The sequence below is a fragment of the Trachurus trachurus genome (genome assembly GCF_905171665.1).
Source record: "Trachurus trachurus genome assembly, chromosome: 11".
Classification (NCBI taxonomy): domain Eukaryota; kingdom Metazoa; phylum Chordata; class Actinopteri; order Carangiformes; family Carangidae; genus Trachurus; species Trachurus trachurus.
In genome coordinates, this window is record NC_139904.1 from 6,530,922 (window position 1) to 6,552,715 (window position 21,794).

The 21,794-nt window shown below is 42.3% G+C and overlaps 1 protein-coding gene across 3 annotated transcripts; it reads left to right on the top strand.

The window, feature by feature from the left end:
* Nucleotides 1-991: 991 nt before the first annotated feature.
* Nucleotides 992-21,757, top strand: LOC310993590 (polyhomeotic-like protein 1). 3 transcript variants are annotated; one of them, XM_083981985.1, is made up of 15 exons: nt 992-1,345; nt 3,720-3,844; nt 5,272-5,388; nt 6,307-6,378; nt 7,284-7,412; nt 8,221-8,394; nt 8,512-8,593; nt 9,448-10,451; nt 12,280-12,415; nt 13,704-13,867; nt 13,971-14,061; nt 15,037-15,124; nt 16,595-16,802; nt 17,906-18,113; nt 18,772-21,757. In XM_083981985.1, the coding sequence occupies exons 2-15, from the start codon at nt 3,722-3,724 to the stop codon at nt 18,921-18,923; spliced, it is 2,748 nt and encodes a 915-aa protein (XP_083838111.1). In that variant the 5' UTR covers nt 992-1,345; nt 3,720-3,721; the 3' UTR covers nt 18,924-21,757. The 3 variants fall into 3 exon arrangements, with proteins under 3 accessions (XP_083838111.1, XP_083838113.1, XP_083838112.1); XM_083981987.1 differs by having other exon boundaries at nt 8,221-8,349; XM_083981986.1 differs by having other exon boundaries at nt 5,272-5,382.
* The last annotated feature ends 37 nt before the right edge of the window (nt 21,758-21,794 follow it).

A 21,794-nucleotide genomic window follows, 5' to 3' on the forward strand; every position in this document is an offset into this window, starting at 1 on the left:
ATAAAGGGTTAATTAGCTGTAACAAATGACTTCATTGTTAACGAGTCATTTCACAATTCTGTTTGTCCCAGTGGGGTTTATTTTCTCTGATATAAATATTGTTTCTCCATTAACAATTACTTAATAAATTAGTGGCCATTCACTTCCGACGATTTCAGGTTATTTCGACATTTTATAACAGAGGGAGAAACTGAGATTAGGAATTTGAGAGGAAAAAGATGCTTATCTGTATCTGATAAGCGTTTTTGACAGGTTGCATAATGGGAAATGTAGGATCCAGTGTTTTTGGAGCTTTGGGAAAAAGTTTTATGGAAGAGCTGTCCTGAATAATGACCTCAGTGTATTTTGACATACGAAGAAATGATCAAAGTCAAATAAAACAACCAATTGATCAATGACAAAACAATATTCATTAATTGTAGATGATATTCAATTTTATGGACTGCTTTAATGTTTTTGTTGTTGTTTTTTTAACCTTTAGTTTAGGTTTATATTATATTATATTATATTATATTGTAGTTAGGCCTATTAGGTATATTGATGTTGTTCCAAATTCAGGACATTTGGTGGCACTAAAGCAGAATATATAGCCTATACTTCCAGTGTCATAGATATTACTGAATTGAACACAGATATTCAATCATTACTTTTACTATTTATTGTTAGTTTTACATATTCAATTGTTCTTTATATAATTGTGAAATTTATTAAATGCAAATATTTCCAACATCCTAGGTCAGTATCTAACATTTTCTCCTCCTCACAATGGTATCTTTTGTTCTTTTGTTATAGAATAAAAACAATGAACCAAATGTAAACTGTTGATGCATGTATTCTGGCAGAAGGGGGACACAGAGTCGTGCTCGGTGTCCCACTGGATGAGACGCACCGCGGGGGGGAGCAGAGGGAGAGGAGGGGGGGAGGTCTGTGGTGTGTCCCCCTCTCTCTCCCCCGTCCTGCTGCTGCTCCGTCATCCCGTCGCGCCGGAAAAGGCAGAGCAGCGGAGAGAGGAGGAGAGAGGAGAGGAGAGAGGAGGAGGCGTGACCCTCCAACAACACATCAGCTGCAAATTTATGCAAAACAGTAAAAAGCGGAGCTGCTGCTGCTGCTGCTGCTGCTGGAGGAGGTGGAGGAGGAGCAGGAGGAGCTGCTGCTGCTGCTGCCGCGGCCTCCTGCACACACCAACAACAAACATCACGTGAAGAAAGACAGGAAAAAGAAGAAGAGAGAAGAAAAAGAAGGAGAAGAGAAGGAGAAGAGAGGAGCTCCGGAGGCCGCTGAGTCGCTCCGAGTCGTGTTGCAGCCGGTGGCCGCCGGTGCAGCCGCGGGCGGAGGAGCAGCGACGGTGAGAGGAGGGGAGAGGAGCTCCGGTTAGAGGCAGACAGGAGGAGGAGGGGGAGGAGGAGGAGGAGGGGGGAGGATCCAGCGTTAACTGGTCTGAAACATGGAGGGTAGCTACAGTACAGCTAGCGTTAGCAGTGTGTGTGTGTGTGTGTTTGTGCGTGTGCGCGTCAGAGGATGGCTGTGGCTGCAGCTGAGGATGAGGTGGTGCTGGTGTTTGTAGGTTGTAGGTTTTGCAGACTGGTCGAGCTGGGACAGGGTTGTAGGTGTGTGTAGGTGTGTGTGTGTGTGTGTGTGTGTGTGTGTGTGTGAGAGAGAGAGAGAGATACTGCAGGGATGAAAAGGTTGTAAATCCTCCAGACTCAGACTCAGTGCAGGGGAAACTACATTTAAAGGAGTTGTGTTTTGAGGGGTTTCCAGTTAACGAAGGACTAGATACTATATTAGGGCCAGGCAAAAAAACAAAAACAAAACACACAGACCACATAAAAAATAAAAAAAGGTTAGGCAAAAGGAAAAAAGTAAAAAAACAAAAAACAAAAACAAACTGCAGAGGCTTGACCACAGTACCTTTTTTGCCAGAATTTTTTTTTTTGCCAAATTTTTTTCCCGATGGATTTTTTTTTGTGCCAGATTTCTTTTTTTCTTTTTTTTAATTTGCCTGTTTTTTTTTTTGTTTTTTTTTTGGCTGGCCCTAATACTCCTTAGTACCAGTTTGATTCGGAAAAAAGAAAGAAAAGTAAAATCAATAGTTGTAGATTTGATTTTGTTGAGCTGGTTGATTTACTCTCCTATTATCAAAAATAAATAAATAAATAAATAAATGTTGCTTTCAAAAGCATTTTTGCAAGTACAGTTTTTAGGTCTGCTGTGGTGCATTCAGGTGCAGTTTGAGAAATGTTAGCCTATATGCACTAAAAGGCGCCGGTATCTGTAAACAATTGGCTTCTGTTACATGATAAAATTACTTATTCAGTATAGAAGTGTAGCCTATATTAACATACTGTACATTATGTACTTCTTATACTGTATTAATTACAGTACAGAAATGTTAAAGATGCGTTTAAGGTGATGCAGTGTTTGCTTTGTTATTGTATGTGTTTGTTGTTGTTTTTGTGTGAGTGAGCATGTAACAAGTCAATTTATAACAACAGAAAAATAACATAACTCTCAGGAAATCAAATAGACAATTTAAAAAGCCAATGAAAAGTGTTTGTTAATTTGAAAAAAACAAAACAATCACCTGGTTATTATAGAGAGGGAAAAAGTCACAATGAAGCATTTGAAGGCAACATTTACACCTGTAAGAGCAGAGCAGGTAATGGTGATAATCCCAGTCACATCCTACAGCCTAACTACAAAATATAATATCAGCTTGCAGCTTTGTGACGTCCTTCCAATTTATTGATCCTTAATTTATGTTTTGTGTCAATTTTCACTCAAAATTTGGCTCCAGTGTCGCATAAAAGAAGTCAGATACTTTAGAAATCTTGAAAAATGGTGCCAATTAAAGGGATGGTTCACCCAAAATTCAAATTTCACGCATTATCTACTCACCCTCATGTCGACTAAGAGCTGTGAGAGTTTTCAGAGTCCTCCGTGCCTTCTCTGAGTTACGGGGGGGTCCGCGCAGCAGTATTTGTCCATATAATGGTTGTGAATGGTGCTCACTTTTCTTCGTCCAAAAAGACACACCAAAAAACATCCAAATACCTCCATAGTGCTCGTCTGTAATGTCCCTCTTGTATTGAAGCCCCGACATGAGAAATTGTTCCGAAAAAAATTAAATAAGTCTATATTTTAAGCTTGTTTGTAGCGGAAGCTCCCAGTGTCTCAGTTCACTGCTCTTCATACCGGCGGAACAATTTCTCATGTCGGGGCTTCAATACAAGAGGGACATTACAGACGAGCACTATGGAGGTATTTGGATGTTTTTTGGTGTGTCTTTTTGGACAAAGAAAAATGGTATCCATTCATAACCATTATATGGACAAATACTGCTGCACGGACCCCCCCGTAACTCAGAGAAGGCACGGAGGACTCTGAGTCGACATGAGGGTGAGTAGATAATGAGTGAATTTTGAATTTTTGGGTGAACTATCCCTTTAAAGGTTTTTAATTTTCCTTGTAAATAATAATAATAAGAATCATCTTTCTGTCCCATAACGAGTGTGTGTGGTGTCTGCTCCAGACTGAGGAAACAGGTGTTTGTTTCCCGGTGACGGAGGAAACGTCGGTGACTGAGCAGCAGCAGCTTCACCGTGTCTCCGTCACCGCTGCTTCATTCATCAGGACAAAATGTGTTTGACTCAGTGTCTCGCTGACGGACGTCTCGTCATCTGTCTCTGTCTCTGTCTCTGTCTCTGTCTCCTCCGCAGCCATGGAGACGGATGGGGAGCAGAACCAGCAGGGCGCCTCGACCAATGGGAGCGCAGCGTCCGGGGCGAGCTCCCGCCCCTCGCCCATGAACTCCATGTCTCTGTACGAAAGGCAGGCGGTGCAGGTAAGAGTGTGTGTGTGTGTGTGTGTGTGTGTGTGTGTATGTGTTTATTAGAGCTGGTGTGATGGCTCAGCCTCCTCATTTAGTTTGATGATTAATAATTAATAGTCGACAGTTTTGATAATTGATCAGTTACTTCATTATCTTAATCAAAAATACCAAAACGTCACTGAGTTAATGTGAAAGTTCCTTTCGTCGTTACAGTGATAAACTGTCACAGAATTAAGGATTCACTGATTGTAAACTAATTTCTGATTAATTAATTGATTGAGAAAATAATTAGCAGCTTAAATATAATTGTAATAGCAGGTTTAATTAGGTCTAAAGGCTTCTCTCCCATAAGTTCATTAATAAAATCAATATTTCTGATCAGTGTATTTGATCCAAGAAGGTGGTACAGCTTTGACTATTAATCAATCAATCACTGCACTGTGACATTTAAAGGGGGCGGGGCCTACAGCTAACTCCCCATGGATCAAATCAGTAATAAACATTAGTCATTAGATAGATAGATAGATAGATAGATAGATAGATAGATAGATAGATAGATAGATAGATAGATAGATAGATAGATACTGTATTTATCCTCTGAGGAAATGTCACTTGAGCTCATTATTAGTATTGATTTAATAAACAATTGTAATAAGCAATAATAATTGTTCATAATGTTCATAATTGAACCATCTGAACTGAAATCTAATTTATTACTAATTTAGATTAATTAATCACATTTCCCACTAAAATCTGAGCTCAGTCATAAAAAGCTGTTTCATGTTGTGTAATAATAATTAATAATCCAGCATTGGAGCGGAGATTCATCAGATTTTTTCTCAGCATCGCTCAGATTCAGGTCGATATTTAAATAAATGCGACTCTGCAGACGGAGATAAATTAAATTAATTTCCTGGTTTTGTTTCCAGGAGCACAGCCCCGTCTCACCTGCTTTAACTGGAGCTGCTGAGCCGTTTGCGTGTGAATGAAAACATCGTCGGTGTGAAGCGTCTGCAGGATTTATCTGTTTGTTGTTGTTGTTGATGTGTGTGTTTGTGCGCGCGCCGTCGGTCCTGTGTGTTTATTTGTGATGAACGTGTGAAAGCTGAGGGACAGGAAGTGATGGACGGAGGGAGGTGAAGAGAGAGAGATGGAGTCTGTGTGTAATTTCTCTCCGTCTCCGTGGCCCCGTGCGTCCATCTGTCTCTGTCGCCCTGCGCCGGCTAATCCCGCCGCCGCGCTCGCTTTCATCCTACAACTTATTACTGGATGAGCCTCAGCTCGTACATCAGGCAGCTGGCAGGAGGCTCAGCACCCGGCTGCAGCATCCATCCCTTTCTTCCTCTCTGCTTTTTCTTCCTCTTACTCCTCTCCTCTCCTCTCCTCACCCCTGTCCTCTCTTCTCTCTCTCCTCTCTCCTCCTCTCTCCTCTTCTCCAGGCCCTGCAGGCGTTGCAGCGGCAGCCCAACGCAGCTCAGTACTTCCAGCAGCTGATGCTGCAGCAGCAGATCAACAACGCTCAGCTGCAGAACCTGGCCGCCGTGCAACAGGTAAAGGTGAATGCATCTGTGTCCAAAAAGGTTATTTACCAACTGGTTTATTCATGTTACTCTAACTGTGGAAACTATAGACTATGGACCACTTGCACAATGTAGTGTGACGTACTTCCGCTTTATTTATTTTTGTCTAATTGTGTCTTTTTATGCCTCACCTTCGTATAGTAGCTTGTGGTCTGTGTAATTCTTTTATGCTATGTGTAGGGACTACAGATGGAAATTAGCTGCAAGCTAAATCTGGTGCAACCATCTTTTCATTTTTTCCTGCAAATGATTCATGTAATTGCACACTGTCCCTTATTAAACTAATAAACTAAACTAAACTTTAAGAAGTTACTATAAGAAGTTAGTATGTAATTTTATTTAGCCTCTAATTTTCATATAGCCAGTAGCCTAGGCTAAGTTAGCCGAGCGGCTAACAGCAAAATGCGATCAATGATTAAATGATAAAAAATGCTTCGACTACTATATATAAAAATACAAACTGAACTGACTATACTATTAATAACATGTACAAACATAACTATGAATGTAGAATGAGAGAGTTAGGTGTAAAGTGTTATACCAGTATGTAGGCTAATTTAAATACAGCAAATACAGCGCTATGGTAAAGATGACCGCCGGAAGTGAGCGGACCGTAACTTCTTAAAGCGGAAGTACGTCACACTACATTCATTGTGCAAGTAGAATGGAAGAATAAAAAAGAGGAACCACAGCAGCTCCGCTTAAAGAACAAACTCTGGAAAACCAGAAGAAAAGGATGAGAAAACCATGATGAGTGAACGAGTCGCTGCTGGACGCTGTGGTTCCAAAACAAAGAGCGTGTGTGTGTATGTGTGTGTGTGTGTGTGTGTGTGTGGATGTGTGGATTAAACACACAGCAGCCAACTCTTCTTCCTCTCCTCCTCTTCCTCTCAGGCCACGCTGGCTGCCAGTCGTCAGTCCAGTCCTTCCAGCAGCAGCTCGTCTCAGACCACCAGCACCACAGCTGTACGAACTCTTCCTCTTCTTTTGTTTTGTTGTTTTGTTTTGTCTTAACCCACATTGCTGCTTCTTCTCACAACATTTTGATTCCTCGTCTGGGGCCAAACTGAGTCAGATATGTAACTGATCAATGTTAAAGGGATACTTCACCCAAAATCGATACTTCTCCAATCATCTACTCACTGTCATGCCAAGGAAGGGTTTGGAGTCATCAAAACGCTTTAGGAGTTCCAGGGGGGGTCCGGCTGGCAACGGATTTTCATATAATGGTGGCGGATAGAGTTCACTTTTGAATCGTCCAAAACACACACTATGAAACATCCAGATACCTCCATACTGCTCGTCTGTACTGACCCAAGTGTCCTGAAGCCGCCACATGAAAAAGTTGTTTGGAAAAAAATAATGTGATCTCTGTTTTTAGCCTTGTTGTAGCAGTAGCTCCCAGTGGCTGCACGAGATTTGCTGCGAGATGTTCTTCCGTGTTTACATCATACATCCAATGGTTTACAATGACGAACGAACATCTCGCAGCAAATCTCGAGCATCTCACGCAGCCACAGGGAGCTACTGCTACAACAAGGCTAAAAACAGAGATCACATTCATTTTTTCTTAACAATTTTTCCATGTCTTGGCTTCAGGACACTTGGGTCAGTACAGACGAGCAGTATGGAGGTATCTGGATGTTTCATAGTGTGTGTTTTGGACGATTCAAAAGTGAACTCTATCTACTGCCATTATATGAAAATCCGTTGCCAGCCGAATTGTCAATTTTGGATGAAGTATCCCTTTAAACTTTGTCCTTATGGCTCTGCATGGTGACGGTGTGTTTATAAGTCCACATTGCAAAATCATTTACAAGGCAGTAACATAGACTGTGCATGATGTTGTTGTTCTTCTTCTTCTTTTCCAGACCAGTGTAACGTCTGGAGCAGGGTCGACACCCAGCAGCCGGCCGATGGGCGCCTCGGCGACGTCCACCATCAGCCAGTCGGTGCTGCTGAGTGGGACGGCAGCAGGGCAGGGACAAATGTACCTGAGGGTGAGTCTCACATGGAGGAAGTTAGTGGTAAACTCCAGAGTGAAACATACAACTGAAACCTGCTGCGTTTTCATGTTTTCATGTGGCTCACTGTCACAAAATGTGGTTCGATCGATTTACTTAACTCATGTTAATTGATTTTCAATTTTTTTTTCCCCAATAGAAATCATAACCAGTTACATGAGAGGGGTACAGTTTCTCATTTTACTCTCTATGTGTGTGTATAGAAAGATAATTAGGAGACGGTGACATAAGAATGTGAAAAAAGAAAGTTATTCTAGGAAGAGCAAAGTGAAGGAGAGAAAGAATAAATAAATTAATACATTAATAAAATAGGTAGGTATTATCTAATTTGTGAATTAATTCTTTGTAACAAGGGGTAGACAATATAAGTTTGCTTCTTTCTGCCCCGTTTCATTCAAGAGTTACAGTATTGTCATTATTTTTTATGAGTTTTATTTAATTTTTTGTTTTTATGCTCGATAAATGAATGAAATAAATAAATAAACTAAACTAAAATAAAGGTTTTAACTTCCTTCAAAGAGTAAAACTCTACTCTAAGCTATTTGTTCCTGCTAAGAATGGACTTTTTCATGCTTTTATTTTGTAGGGAAAACCACTAAAGAGGAAGTGATCATTCTTAAATTATGTCTGATAATCAAAATAATCAGTTGTTTGACCTGTAGCTTCGTTTCAGTGGCTCCTTTAAACAAGAAAAGTACATTTTTCTGTTATTTTTCTTGCATAATCTCCTGTTGAAACCTCCCGACGCTCGGTCACTCTCGCCACCTGTCCTGTCGTCCTGCAGGTGAACCGCTCCCTGAGGGCTCCCATCTCCTCGCAGCTCATCTTCATGCCCGGCAACACAGCAACCGCTGCCGTGGCAACCGTCACCCAGCAGCCGCAGGCTCAGCAACAGCAACAGCAACAGCAAGAGGTGACTCCAACTTCCTCTTGCAGCAGCCAATCAGACAGTGATCAGGTTCGTGGACCGAGAGGAGCGAACGAAGGAGATGAACCTCCTCCGTCTCTTTTTACAGCTGACTTCAGGTTGTTGTTTTTGTTTTTTTGTTTTTATCTCCGTCTTCCCGTCGTCCAGGTGCAGAATCTGGCCATGAGAGGAGTGTCCAGCCCCAAAGGTGTCGGCGTGAAGACTGAAGCCCCCGAGAGGAGCGACTCAGGTAGGGGAGGGCAGCGAAGGCAGCATCAGACGACACGATTTCAGCCCGATTTCCACATGAGTTTGTCGCTACCGACACATTTCCAGCGTCGGGCCCGATTACCGCCGTCGGGAATGATGAATGGACGTGTAGTGTGACATAACGGGGGGACAGACAGAAGAACTACTGCAAAACAGGAGACATTAAAAATAAAATCTTCAGATTCATTCTTTAAGACCTAAAATATCAGGAAACTATAGCCCCAGGTTGGTAGTTCAACATTTTGGCAAATTGGCCCATTGCCATAATCCCTATAGTCTTAGCAGTAGGTTCGTTACCTTTAGTTGTCGGTGCAAGCTATTTTTAGAACGGCGGAGCAGAGCCACGAGCTGCTCAGATTTGTTTTTGAGGCAAATGCAGAGACTGATTGCCAAAAAACTGCCCCTGACGGGAACGCCCATCAACGGTTTTGCATGAATTTCCCTCTAAAACAACTCCCGTCTCGTAACGTTGTGTTATTATCTCATAGCGTGGTGAATGTGCAGGTCACAACTTGTCCACCAGAGCGTTTTGGAGTTGTTGGATTGTGTATTTGATGAGTTTGATGAGGGAAACCAAGAAATCCCATGAGCCTCCAATGTTGTGTAGCTCTGAGCAGCTTGCGGCTCTGCTCCGCCGTTCTAAAAACAGCTTGCACCGACAATTAAAGGTAACAAACCTACTGCTAAGACTATAGGGATTATGGCAATGGGCCAATTTGCCAACATGTTGAACTATCCCTTTAAAGGAGTGTGTGTGCTGTTGTAGCTTGTTTCTGTCATTTTGTTGTTGCAGGTTTAAATGTCATCACTGCTCTTATGTGTCTCCGTCTCCAGCTGCCTTCTCTCTGGTCCAGCCCCCCCACCACTCCACCCCCCAGTCCCCGGCGAAGCCGAGCCAACAGCCGCAGCCGCCGCACATCAAGATCCCCACGTACCCTCAGCCCACCAACCTCAAAGCCCACCCCTCCTCTTCCTCCTCCACCTCCTCCTCCTCCTCTTCCTCCACCTCCTCCATCCCTCTCTCCCAGCTGCTGCTCCACGGGACGCGGACCCTCGCCACCACGGCCCCCACGGCGGCGCACACGCTGGTCCTGACGTCCAGCGCCGGCTCGCAGCCTCACGGCTACCCGGTCGGCACGGCGACCATCAAGCCGGCGGTGAACGCCCAGACGCTGGTGGTGCAGCCGCTGCAGAAGACGTCGCTCGGCGCCGAGAAGTCCACGGGCCACGGCAACGGCCCCGTCCCCATCCAGCCCAAAACGCTGCAGGGGCTCCGTCTGCCGCTGCAGCTGCCCTCCAGGAACCCCCCGCCCATCCTGCCCGCCCCCCCGCCGCCGCCCGCCAGCGGCTCCGCCCACTCCGCCGCCGCGCCGCCGCCGCACATCCCGGTGCAGATCGTCGGCGCCCGGCAGAGCTCGCTGGGGAACGCCCAGGCTCTGGCGCTGGCGCGGAGCAGCTGCAGCCAGGACGGAGCCGCCGCCGTCCTCACGTCCTCGTCCAGCCTGCTCACCATGGTGGCGTCCATCGCCTCGCGGGAGGGGGCCGGCATGGTGGGCCGGGGGGCCGGGCTGAAGGCGCTGCAGTCGCCGCAGGAGGCGCCGCCGCTGGCCCAGGTGTCTCAGGTGCACCCGCAGGCCAATCAGAGTCAGAACGGACCCGTAGCCTCGAACGCCGCCACCGCCGCCTCCCAGTCGCCCGCCGCCGTCTCCGCTCCCCCGTCCTCGGTGTCCCGCTCCTCCCTCTCCTCCCTCTCCCTCCCCCTGGTGGCCGAGGAGCAGAGGACGGCGCCGGTCGGTGTGACCACCAACGGAGACTCGTCAGGAAGTCAGACACCACAGGTCAGCCTCGTGTGTGTTTGTGCTGCTCCCTGTTTGGTTTTTACTGTGCTCGCTCAGGTGTCGCACACGTGTGAGCAAAGCAGCCGAAGCAACAAACAGTTGTGCTGAAGGTTTCAGGCTCCACATTAGATGCTGATAATCAAGTTAGAAGAAAAGATAGATGCAATAATAATAGTTAGAATGGCTGTAATAATAGAGGAGAAGAAGGAAAAAAAGAAATATCTCAAAAGTTAAAGCAGAAGTGAGTGATCCGGTCGTTTTGGCTAATGCTGCGTTCCAGGCAGGCTTTTGAAACCGTAAATTACAGCTTCAAGTCACAACTTACGATTTTGTAGCGTTCCAGGCAACCCACTCGTGTTTTTCCGACCTGTTTTACCTGTGAAAGTCACTATAACGGCCACTCGTAACTTCTGACCCGTGAACTCGTACCAGATCGAACTGGTACGAGTTCACAGGTCGGAAAAACACGAGTTACGGGTTGCCTTGAACGCACCATAACAGTCCTCGTCCCTACGTCACCACATTCACGGCGTTCCTTGGCTGCACACACAGCCCTGCATGCCGTTCTCTCTCCTCATTGGATAAAAACTGTAGGATACGATAAATGTTTTCTCCTCGGCTCAGAGCGGAGCAGAGGGACTGACAGACCCGTGTTTCAGTCCAAACACTCTATGTAAGTGATTGCTGTCGGAAGATAGAACTATTTAAGACTTATATTAACACAAATATATCACTTACTTCTGCTTTAAGTATTCTTGCAAAAAAAAGAAAGAAAGCGTTTTCATGCTTTTATTATGGAGGCAGAACACCAAACAGGAAGTGATTATGTGGAAAACTGTTCAATTCCTTATTTATTATTTAATTAATTCAAAACAATGAAAAATAATCAGCTCTCTAAATGTTTGATGGAGGATGAAACAACAACATGTATTATTTTTTTTATGGGAAACAACTTTTAACAAACAAAACAAAAGGAGCAAACCTTCATAGTTTTTCCAAGATTCGTTGCTCTTCTCTGGTCTTGGTGGTCGTCGTAGGCGACGTCTTCACAGACCTACAGTTCATCCTCTGAGCGATGGGATGGGATGAGATGCAGACAGTCGAGTGTGGACGATGAATTCCTAAGGAGGTCTTGACATCTCTGTGAGGTTGCTAGGCAACCAGGGAGTCTGCACAGAGGGGATAAAACTGTTGTTTTGTCAAGATGCAGCCGACTGACCTAAAGCTGTGATGTTTCTTCTTATAATTTTCCTTTGTCTTCTTGTGCTTTGTCCTCCTTCTAACACACGGTTCATTAGTATTTTTAAGTTTTTAGATTAGTTAAAGAGGAACTATGCAGGATTTTTACCATAATGAAGCAGCTCCATCACCAGCTTCTTCACATTGCTGGGGGGATATTGTGTGGGACCACCAATTATGTGGGACATGGTCTCAATTTGCATGACGCTTGAAAAGAGACAGAAATGCATGAAATCATGCACAAAGCGGGACATCTGGTCACCCTAGCGGCACCGTGACACAAACATACCCCATAAACCATAATCTTTTGTTTATGACTGGTAAAACTACACAAGTAACATCATAGATATAAAGTTATCCACCACTCTACTGATTGCTTTCTTGCTGGGCTTCGTTGTGAACAAATGCACATGGCCGAGAGGAGGGTTAGCAAAACAGTGGAAAGCGACTGGACTTGCATAGTTCCCCTTTAATATATATGTATCTATGATAACTAATACAACATTAGTTATTGGTTTCAGTTGGTTCGTTAGCGTCTCTTGTTTCCACTGTTTGATGCCTGTGATCATGTCTTACACACGTATTTCAGGGGAAGCCTCTGACTGGTTCACTGAAAAGGAAATCAGACTCAAATGCAGCCAATGATGAAGATGGCCCCTCCCCCCCGCGGATCCAGCCAGTCAGAGACCACGCCTCCGTGCTCCCGACCAATCCCATCGAAGCAGGTAACGACACAGCAGACACATGCACGTGGTGTAGTCTATGGCCCAATTCCAATCCGACCCCTCACGGACTCACTGACTTAGAGGCGCGTTCACGGGAAGTCCGTGAGTGTGTGAGGGCTGTTCCATTGTCAGATCATCAAGTCAGTGAGTCAGTGAATGAGCCCTTACTGCCCCTTTACCGTAAGTCAGCACCGATGCTGACTTTGGGTAGGGGAATTACCCACAGTTCATAGCGTTGTGAAGTCAAACACATGAGATGCCGTCGGAACGCAAGTGTTAAAAAAAAAAAAAAAGTAAATTAACACACGTAGTCAGAGAGAGCTCCGCCGCTCTCTTTATTGTTAATGGACAGAAGGAGCAACAACCAAAAAAAAGAAAGAAAGAAAAAAAAAAAGAGTAAGTTTACTGTCAGTATTAACGTGCAGTTTGTGATTATTGATGATGATTTGAGCACATCTGATCCGGGAACATTTTGTTTTGAGTCCGTCCCCCTCACACACCTTGTGCGTATTGAAAGTACGTAAATTATCGGTCCAAGACCGGAGTCAACAACGTTTTGTTGTCAAGGTAACATGTCGTGAGAGTGTGTAAGTGCTGTTCCATTCATGTTTACAGCATCTGGACCCTCACAGACTCTCACACTCTGTCACTTACAGCTGACGTCACTTCAGTCAGTGAGGGTTCAGGGCCTGAGTCTTTAGGGGGCGGATTGGAATTGGGGGTATGTGATACTCAGGTATACTCAGTACACCCAGTACAACAAAACTATCTAACTAAAGTAAATGTCAATGGTTCTTCTCAAAGTGGGAGGGTTTTTTTTACCACTTTTTCTAGAATTCTTTTGAGAAATTTTACTATTTTTTCTCAATTCAAAAAAAAAACTTTTTACTATTTTTTTTTTTTTTTTTTAATTTTTACCATTTTTTTCCAACTTTTTTTGTTCTTTTTTTTTTTTTTTTTTTTTTTTTAAATCTTACCACTTTTTTCTAGAAATGTTTCAACTTTTTGGGAGAAATTGTACCACTTTTTTCCAGAAATTTCTCTATAATCTTTCAAAAATTTTACGGCTAATTTAAATGTACATTGATTGTTTGTGTATTTCTGGTGTTTGCTTCAAAATGTTGTCCAATGGGGGTCTGTGCTCTAATTTGTGTCAATTTTGGTACAAATTTACCCACCTAAAAAGCAGTATACCCACTAAAAAAAATTAGACTACACCACTGGATACATGTAAATCTCCGTAGTTGATAATCGATAGCAGACTGATCTAACTGACCGATCCCACCAGTCTCTGCTGCGGCCCCGCCCTCCCCCTCCCCGGTCCTGTCCGTGTCCCGCGGTGTGTGCGGTCAGGGGGAGAGAGCTCCTCCCCCTCAGGCCGTGGTGAAACCTCAAGTCCTCACCCACCTCATCGAGGGCTTCGTCATCCAGGAAGGGGCGGAGCCTTTCCCTGTGAGTACACGCACACATGGGGATTTGTAGTTTTGTAGTTTCTGATGCTGCAGTGTGTGTGTGTGTGTGTGTGTGACGCTGTCCCCTCTGTTCGTATCGACAGGTGTGTGGTCCAGTGAAGGACTCGGTCGGCGAGGATTTAACCAACGACAGTCCGGACACTAACCAATCAGAGACAGTTACCACGGCAACAGGTAACGGCTTCCAGCTTCCAGTCTTGTCTGAGGGTTTGAAATGTTTTGTTTACGCTTCGAATTCGGCTTCAAAGACGGACTTCAGACACACCGAGGCTAAATTTATCTAAACTTTAGGTCTTGATCATCTTAAGTCAGACTGTGGCACAATGCATTCTGGGTAAATTAATAATAATAATAATAATAGTATTATCCTATTTTGAGAAACTCTGCAAAACTACAAGAAGAAAAATTGAATTTGGTGGAGAATAATTTGCTTTATGGAAAACCTCTTTCCCTTCTCATGTTTAACACCAGTTGCTGCCATGGCAAAAAGCTTGATGGACAATAAAGCTTTTTGAATTGAATTGAATTGAGTTGAATTGAATGGCAACATTGGTCTTGGGCCATTGACCCGCGTTGTTTTGCCTCCAACTGTCTGAAAATGAGTTATTATTTTTGTGAAGCAACCTTATTGGCAGTAGACTGATCTATCAACAGACTTCAGAGCAGTTTAAAATGTCTTTGTGAAACCGTCCCCTGGTTATATTTTTCATCTTTAACGTTTCTGTAAATAATAAATAACCTTTTTGTTTTTTCCAAAATATCCAGAATCTGCCAAATTGACTTCACAAGTTACAGCAAATAACACAAGTGTATTGCTCTGCCAGTGAACTGTCCACACTACTTAGCTTGTTAAGCTTAGCAAACTTGATTATAACAACATGAACATGAGGATCAGGATTCTTCCACTGTGCAACAAAATGACCCTTGTTTGACCCCTGTTTGTTTGAGACCGGAGACATGAACGCTCTGAGGGTTTAATTACAACCTCTGTGCTGTAAAACGACCCCGAGGCGGCGTAACAGCAGAGTCAAATGTCAGCAGAGTCTGATTTAATCTTGCAGAATAAAGACCAAAATTGTTTGGAGTTTATGTAGAAACGATGAACTGAACCTGTTCTCTCTGTTCTCTTTCTGAACTTTCCTCCCTCAGTGCTTAAGTGTGAGTACTGTAAAAACTTTGCGCCTGCCAACCAGTTCAGAGGCACCAAAAGGTTCTGCTCCATGACTTGTGCCAAGAGGTACTTCAACACGCATGAAATATAATAAGTACAGCAGAGGGAGCCGCCTGAGAATTCACTGTGACACTGCTGTGGCCCAATCTGTCACCAACACAACACTCTGTCACACTTTATAACAACTACACACTATTAAGAATAAGTATTATCAAACACTAAATTCATCTTTGATACTAATTGGTATATAATTTATATAAACACAGTTTATTCCTGCATTCATAAGTGAATCTGTAATGTGTTTAATGATTTTATTTCCATACACACCACACCATAACATTTATAAATTATAATTATATCAATTACAAACCAGGTATTTAGGAGATGACAGTGGGTCATAAGATGATTTATAAAGTAAAATGTACCTTTATGCTCCACTTATACATATGATTTAGACATGTAATAAGACTTGGTGAGTGTTTAGATGTTTTACAGACACTTAATGATTATTGCAGGTAAAGTAACATTTTCTAATCCTTTATGAAACTGACATTTAAAAAAAAAAAATTGGTATTATATGAAAAGAAAGCTGAATCCATTGTGTTTTAAGTGTGGAAATATCATAAAACTCATTATAGATTAGCTTATTAAACCAGAGTTAAACATATATAACTGTGTTTATAAATGTCATGCTAATTAGTATAAATGGAAGAAGAATGCTTTATAAATGTGAATTAAGTATTTAATGTTTAAATAATGCTTACCGTAATAGTGTGTAGTTATTATAAAGTGTTAGCCAAACTGTTTTGTCTTTTTACAAATACGTAGATATATTCATGATTTAACCATACAGCAGTATTTTTTCTCAAATTTACTGTTGTTTTGAAGCCATTTTTTTTTTTTTTTAATTCTAGTTGAGATAAATGCTTTTTTGTTTCTTTTCTCAAAAATATTCAAAGAAGTTTTTTGCAGCGACCTTTTAAAACTCAGCATGTCTAATACGTGTGTAACCTCAGTGTGTGAGCTCCTCCTCGTCATTAAAAACCCTCATAGCCGCGATGAGGACGTGACCTCTCAGGGAGTTACATGTGAATTCTCAGGTGACGGCGGTTGTATGTTTCACAGTGTGTGTGTGTGTTTGTGTGTGTGTGTATGTGTGAGTGTGTGTTTTCTGTTCTCATGGTTAATTGTTTCATGCTCATTTCTCTACAAAAATGAACATGAAAACTTACATGTGTCAAATTTCTGTCCAGTTAGTCTCGTTGATGATTTTAAAACTGTATTTATGATGTGACTTTATAAACAATGCTCTTCCTGCATTGTTTGTAACACGACGTCATCAGCATATGATTTTCTTTTTTTTTTGGTTTCCACATTTTCTGCTTCTGCTTTGCATTTGTCCCTTTGCCCACTACATGTGTATAGGTTGTATACCACGTATGGTGCAAAGAGACAAAGACTATGTTTTGCTCGTCTTGGCTTCAGTACCGTATATGTCACTCTTTGTCTACGATACAGTATGTATTGGTTCCCCAGGTACAACGTCAGCTTCAGGCAGCACTTCTGCGTGCGGCAGGGTCACGGCCAGGGTCAAGGTCAGGGTCACGCTCCGGATCAGGATCAAGGCCAGGGTCACTTCTCCAACTCGGACGAGGAGGGAGGAATCGCCAGGCGGAGGGTTCCCCGCAGGACCAGCTCAGAAATAGCCAGTGCCAAGATAGCAGGGAGACCCATACCTGTCAAGGTGAGTCAGCACGGCATGCAGCGTTTCAAAAAAATTGAAAAGGCATCCTTTAAGATCCATATTTTACACCTTTTATAGTGTTTTATTTGTTTTATAGTGTTGGTCCAAAAGAAGATATATATATTTATGGCTTTTCTATAAGAAAAAAAAAAAACACAATAGTGTAGTTTTCTCTGCTCTGGTAATGACAGGTTGGTTTCAGCCAATCAGAAGAGAGGAGGCTCTGAGTCTCTCCTCTGATTAGCTGACTGTTTTCTTGAATAAGGAGACATGTGTAACCACACAGAAAAAAACAAATCCTGTTGGAAAAAGTGTTGAATGAGGGGTCCAGGTGGGCGGGGCTTGTTGTGAATTTTTGTTGTGACATCACAACGTGACAGGAAGTCCTGACGGCTGGTTTTAAGGCTCAGTTTCTGAATACAGGCTGTGTGCATTTCTCTGTGGACTGAGGCTTTGATACTTTCACAGTATTAATATAGAACCTAGAGCTGCTTTATAATCACAATACATATGGACATCTACCTTTATACTGTATGGAGCTTTAACACAAACATCTACCTTTATACTGTATGGAGCTTTAATACAAACATCTACCTTTATATTTAGGAGCTTTAAGGTTTGAAAGGTTTGGGAGTTGGGAAAAATACAATAATCTTCTGATTTCTGCATAACACAAGATTATAAGTACCCACTATCTAAATTATTCATATAATCCTTGTAGGCTGGATTAATATTTGATATAAAAAAACAGCCCCAGACCGAAGCTACAATAAAGTATATGAACAGGAATGTATCCAGACTTTGGGCCATCCTTTGTAAAGTCAAAATGAGTCAACATGGATGAGCATACAGTATTTTGAGGTGCAAAAGAAACATTCAGGTCCCTAAGCAGCTTTCAGTCATCTCTGCCCCCTAGTGGCTGCATTGGTGCAGCTGAAACCAACAAAGCACACAACTAGATTCATTTTCTCACTGTTTAGGGTGCTTGGTCTCATTTTTATCAAATAAATTAAGTCTGTTAATTATAAGATGTGGTCTGTCTGGGGCCGAGTGCTCACCGGTCTCCTCCCCCTCTCCTCCTCCCCCTCTCCTCCTCCCCTCAGTGCCGTTCAGAGTCCAGCCATTCAGACGAGGAGTCCAGCGGGGAGGAGGATGAAGACGACCCCATGTCCCTCTCGCCAGCGTCCTCGGCCTCCTGCCACCAGCCGCCCCCTCCGCTCCCGACGGAGAGCTCCGCACCCAGCTGCCTGTCCGCCGTCCCCGCCCAGTGGAGCGTGGAGGAGGTGTCTCAGTTTATTTCCTCGCTACAAGGTGGGACGATCTGCACGGCCGGCAACACACTGATGTTGATTTTGTCATTGGAAACACAGTTACAGATGTTTTTATTCGTCTTATTTATAAATAAGCTGATTTCATTTCATTTTTCTTTTTTTTTTTCTTTTTTTTTTATCAGGGAGAAACATACAAAGTCATTTCAGCGCCATTACACTCATACAGAGCAAAACAAAAACATGTATTTGGACAATTGTGTTAACATATTCTCCAAGCTATTACTCCCCCTTTCATTTTACAATGTTTTACATAAGAACATTTGAACAAAAGAAGTCACATTTACTCATTTTTCCACCAAGATTGATAAACTGGTACTTCAAGCCATGTAATAGAGGTACTTAAAGCGGTTCAGATTTCCGTGATCTTATACTATATCTGATCCACTCGGACCACCAACTCTTAAATTTCTCCGAATGCAATTTTAGAGCGAATGTCAGTCGCTCCATGTAGATGTAGATTTCGTGACCAGTCCCTTGCCAGTCTTCCAGTGTCGGTGCGTTGGGTTGTAGCCATTTCCTTGTTATAGCTTTCTTTGCTCCAATCAATAATATCTTCATTAAATATTTGTCCGCTTTAATTGATTGGATATGTCATTTCATTTTTCATCCCAATTTTTGCTCCCTCCTCTTCCTCGCAGGCTGTGAGGAAATCGCCTCCCAGTTCCTATCGCAGGAGATTGACGGACAGGCGCTGCTGCTGCTGAAGGAGGAGCATCTCATGTCCACCATGAACATCAAGCTAGGTCCTGCCCTCAAGATCTGCGCCCACATTAACAATCTGAGAGACTGATCTCTCCGTTAATCCGCTCCCTGTTCAAAGTCAAGCCCCGGGCATTTACCCTAAACTCTTCTCCTGCGTCCGGTTCAGACGTGGAACTGGTCCCAGAGCGGTCAGAGTCCTGCAGGTGAATGTATGAGGTGCGGTCTGTTTCCAAAACAAACGTACTCTGGCTGCAGCACTTGAATCTGTTGGCGACCGTTTGGCGTTTCCTAAAGGTCGTATTTGCACAGGAGTATATTCTCGATTCCTTACAAACCTGTCATGTCTGTCAGTTGCAAAAAAAAAAAAAAGTACTACAGATTACAAACTATATTTTGCCGAAGGTACTGTACGTGCTGTTGCTGTGCAAAATCAGCACTTGCAGGCAGAAATAGTTTGAACCAAGTAATTTAATTTCCCTTTTTCACTCTTTTGAATTTTAAGCCTTTCTTGTTTTTACAAGAAATCAAAGTTTTGAATGTATTTCCAGTGTAGAAATCACTCATGCTGAGCGCGAGGAGCGAATGAGGATAAACAGCTCTTGTACAGGATTCCCACATTTTACAAGTTGCTCTTTCTACAGATTTTGAACAAGGCTATTCTTACATCGCACATTTCAAGTTAAGCTCATCTTAACAAACAAAACACAGAGGAATTACACAGAAGAGTTTTATTAATGCGCAGGAAAATGCTTTTTAAAGATTCTCCCTCTTTTGTGGCTTAAAAAAATAAATGTAGGATTTTCTTTTCTCAACTAGCTCTTAACCTGGTTTAAGCCACAATCATCACAGGATTTGGCCATAAAGACAGTCAGTCAAGATTACAGTGGATTTTATTTTGAAGAAGTATTTTATAAAGGAAGCACTCAGATGATTTCCACCATAAATGTTATGTCTGTCATTTAAAAAATATAGTACTGTCAAAATCACAATCACTTCTTTAAAAAAACAAAAAAATAGGCACCATCATTTACAAATGGTGGCACTTTTATTTTGAAAGTGGCCTATTCTCTAACTTACAGGGTATATGGTGAAGAGTACAGGGTACTGGCTGTGGAGATGCCGGACCAGAGTCCAAATAAAAGGCGAAACCCCTCGTGGTTCAGAGAGTATTTTATATTTCAAGGATGGAAAAATAATGCTGCAAAAATACTGATGTTAAATCTGTTTTTTCCTCACATCTCTATTACACACAGAGCACAGCAGCGGTAGACAAAAACTCTACTGGGAAACGTTTTTTCACCCAGTATCATGACGAGATCCAGTCTTTTGAAGTTTTTTTTCCTTCACAGAAGACTTGTTGTTCACTTAAAAAAAAGAAAAAAAGACTGAAATCTGCAAAAATCTGTGACTGGTTTGTTCTGTTAGGCAGATGGCCGGATTCGAAACGGTACAGTACAACCAGCTGCTTGTGGCGGCATGCGTACGAGCGATGGGTAACGTCACGGGCTTGATTTTGTGTAGTGACATAAAGTTTGAAAGTAAACAAAAGCTGATAGAGATGAACGTTAATGATGATGGTGAAGCTGTTCATCTGAAATAACTTTAAAGGTCCCATATTTCACACTTTTCCTGTGTTTAATCTGTGGTTTTTAAGAATTAAAAACCATCTTGGTGTAGTTTTACATCTCCTCTCTTCTGATTGGCTGACTGTTTAGTGGGTGAAAATAGAGCAGATTTCAGGTGAAACGCTCAGAAATCAAATCCTGCAAGCTTGGATGGTCAGTACAGGTGGGCGGGGCTTAGCGACTGCTTTGCTGTGACATCACAAAGTGACAGGAAGTCCTGACGGCTGATTTTAAGGCTCAGTTTCTGAATACAGGCTGTGTGCATTTCTCTCTGGACTGCGGGCTTTGATACTTTCACAGTATTAATATGGAACCTAGACCGGATTTAAAAACTCATGAAAATCTCACTATGGGACCTTTAAAACCTTTTTGAATAAAAACCACAAAGTCTGTTGCGAAGAAAAGACTGGTAGCTACATGTGGACCTATGTTTCTGATGAATGAAGAAAAAAAAAAGATCATACCTGACTGAATGAGTGTGTGAATGAGTGAAACCTTAAACTATACTGTAATAAGTGTAAAATTTGCCTTTATATTTAAATGCACATTTGTTTGCTGGACTGCCTTGTTTAAGCTTTTTACCGTAGGAGTTTTCTCATGTTATCTCTCTGTGAACCTTGTGGCCTTTCTCACTAGTCTCTACGATAGGTTTAGATAAGGATTGTCTGTTTTTTAACTGCTTTTCATATCATTCCTTGTTTTATATTAGTGCTTACTTTTTTACAATTATTACTTCAAGCAATGACATGTGTTGCCTTTTTCCAAAAAAGAAAAAGAAAAAAAGATGCGTGACTGAATAGTAGCTCCCTTGATCAAGGAAACTTGCTGTCTTCCTCATAGCTTTGTCACATAGCGTGTAACTACCAACAGTATTTACCTTTCTAGCTATAGCGATCTTTGGCTTTATTGTTAGTGACTGTGGCTAATTACAGTATTTTCTTTCAAAAAGGATAATAATCTTTGATAGCTGTGTGTTTCTATTTCACAGTTGCCCCAGGATTTTGGAGAATTTTAAATCAGCTGGTCCCTCAGCATATTGTGAAAACCAAAAAAATAAAACACTTGTTACTTGCGAGCCACAATTTCTTACTGAAATCGGTGCAGTTCTGCTACTGGTGTAACAATTGTTTACAAGCAGACCATTGCAATTTCTCCCAAAAAGGTAGCATTTTTTTTCTCACACAAAATGACCGTTGACTTTTATTTTCTTTTTTATGAAGAAGCTATTTCAGAATCAAAAAGTGTTTCCTTGCAATAATCAGAAAAACTGCAAAATCTTGGAGGGACTGGGTTTGACGAGGAGAGGTTAACAGTACTATCATGCAAATAAATAA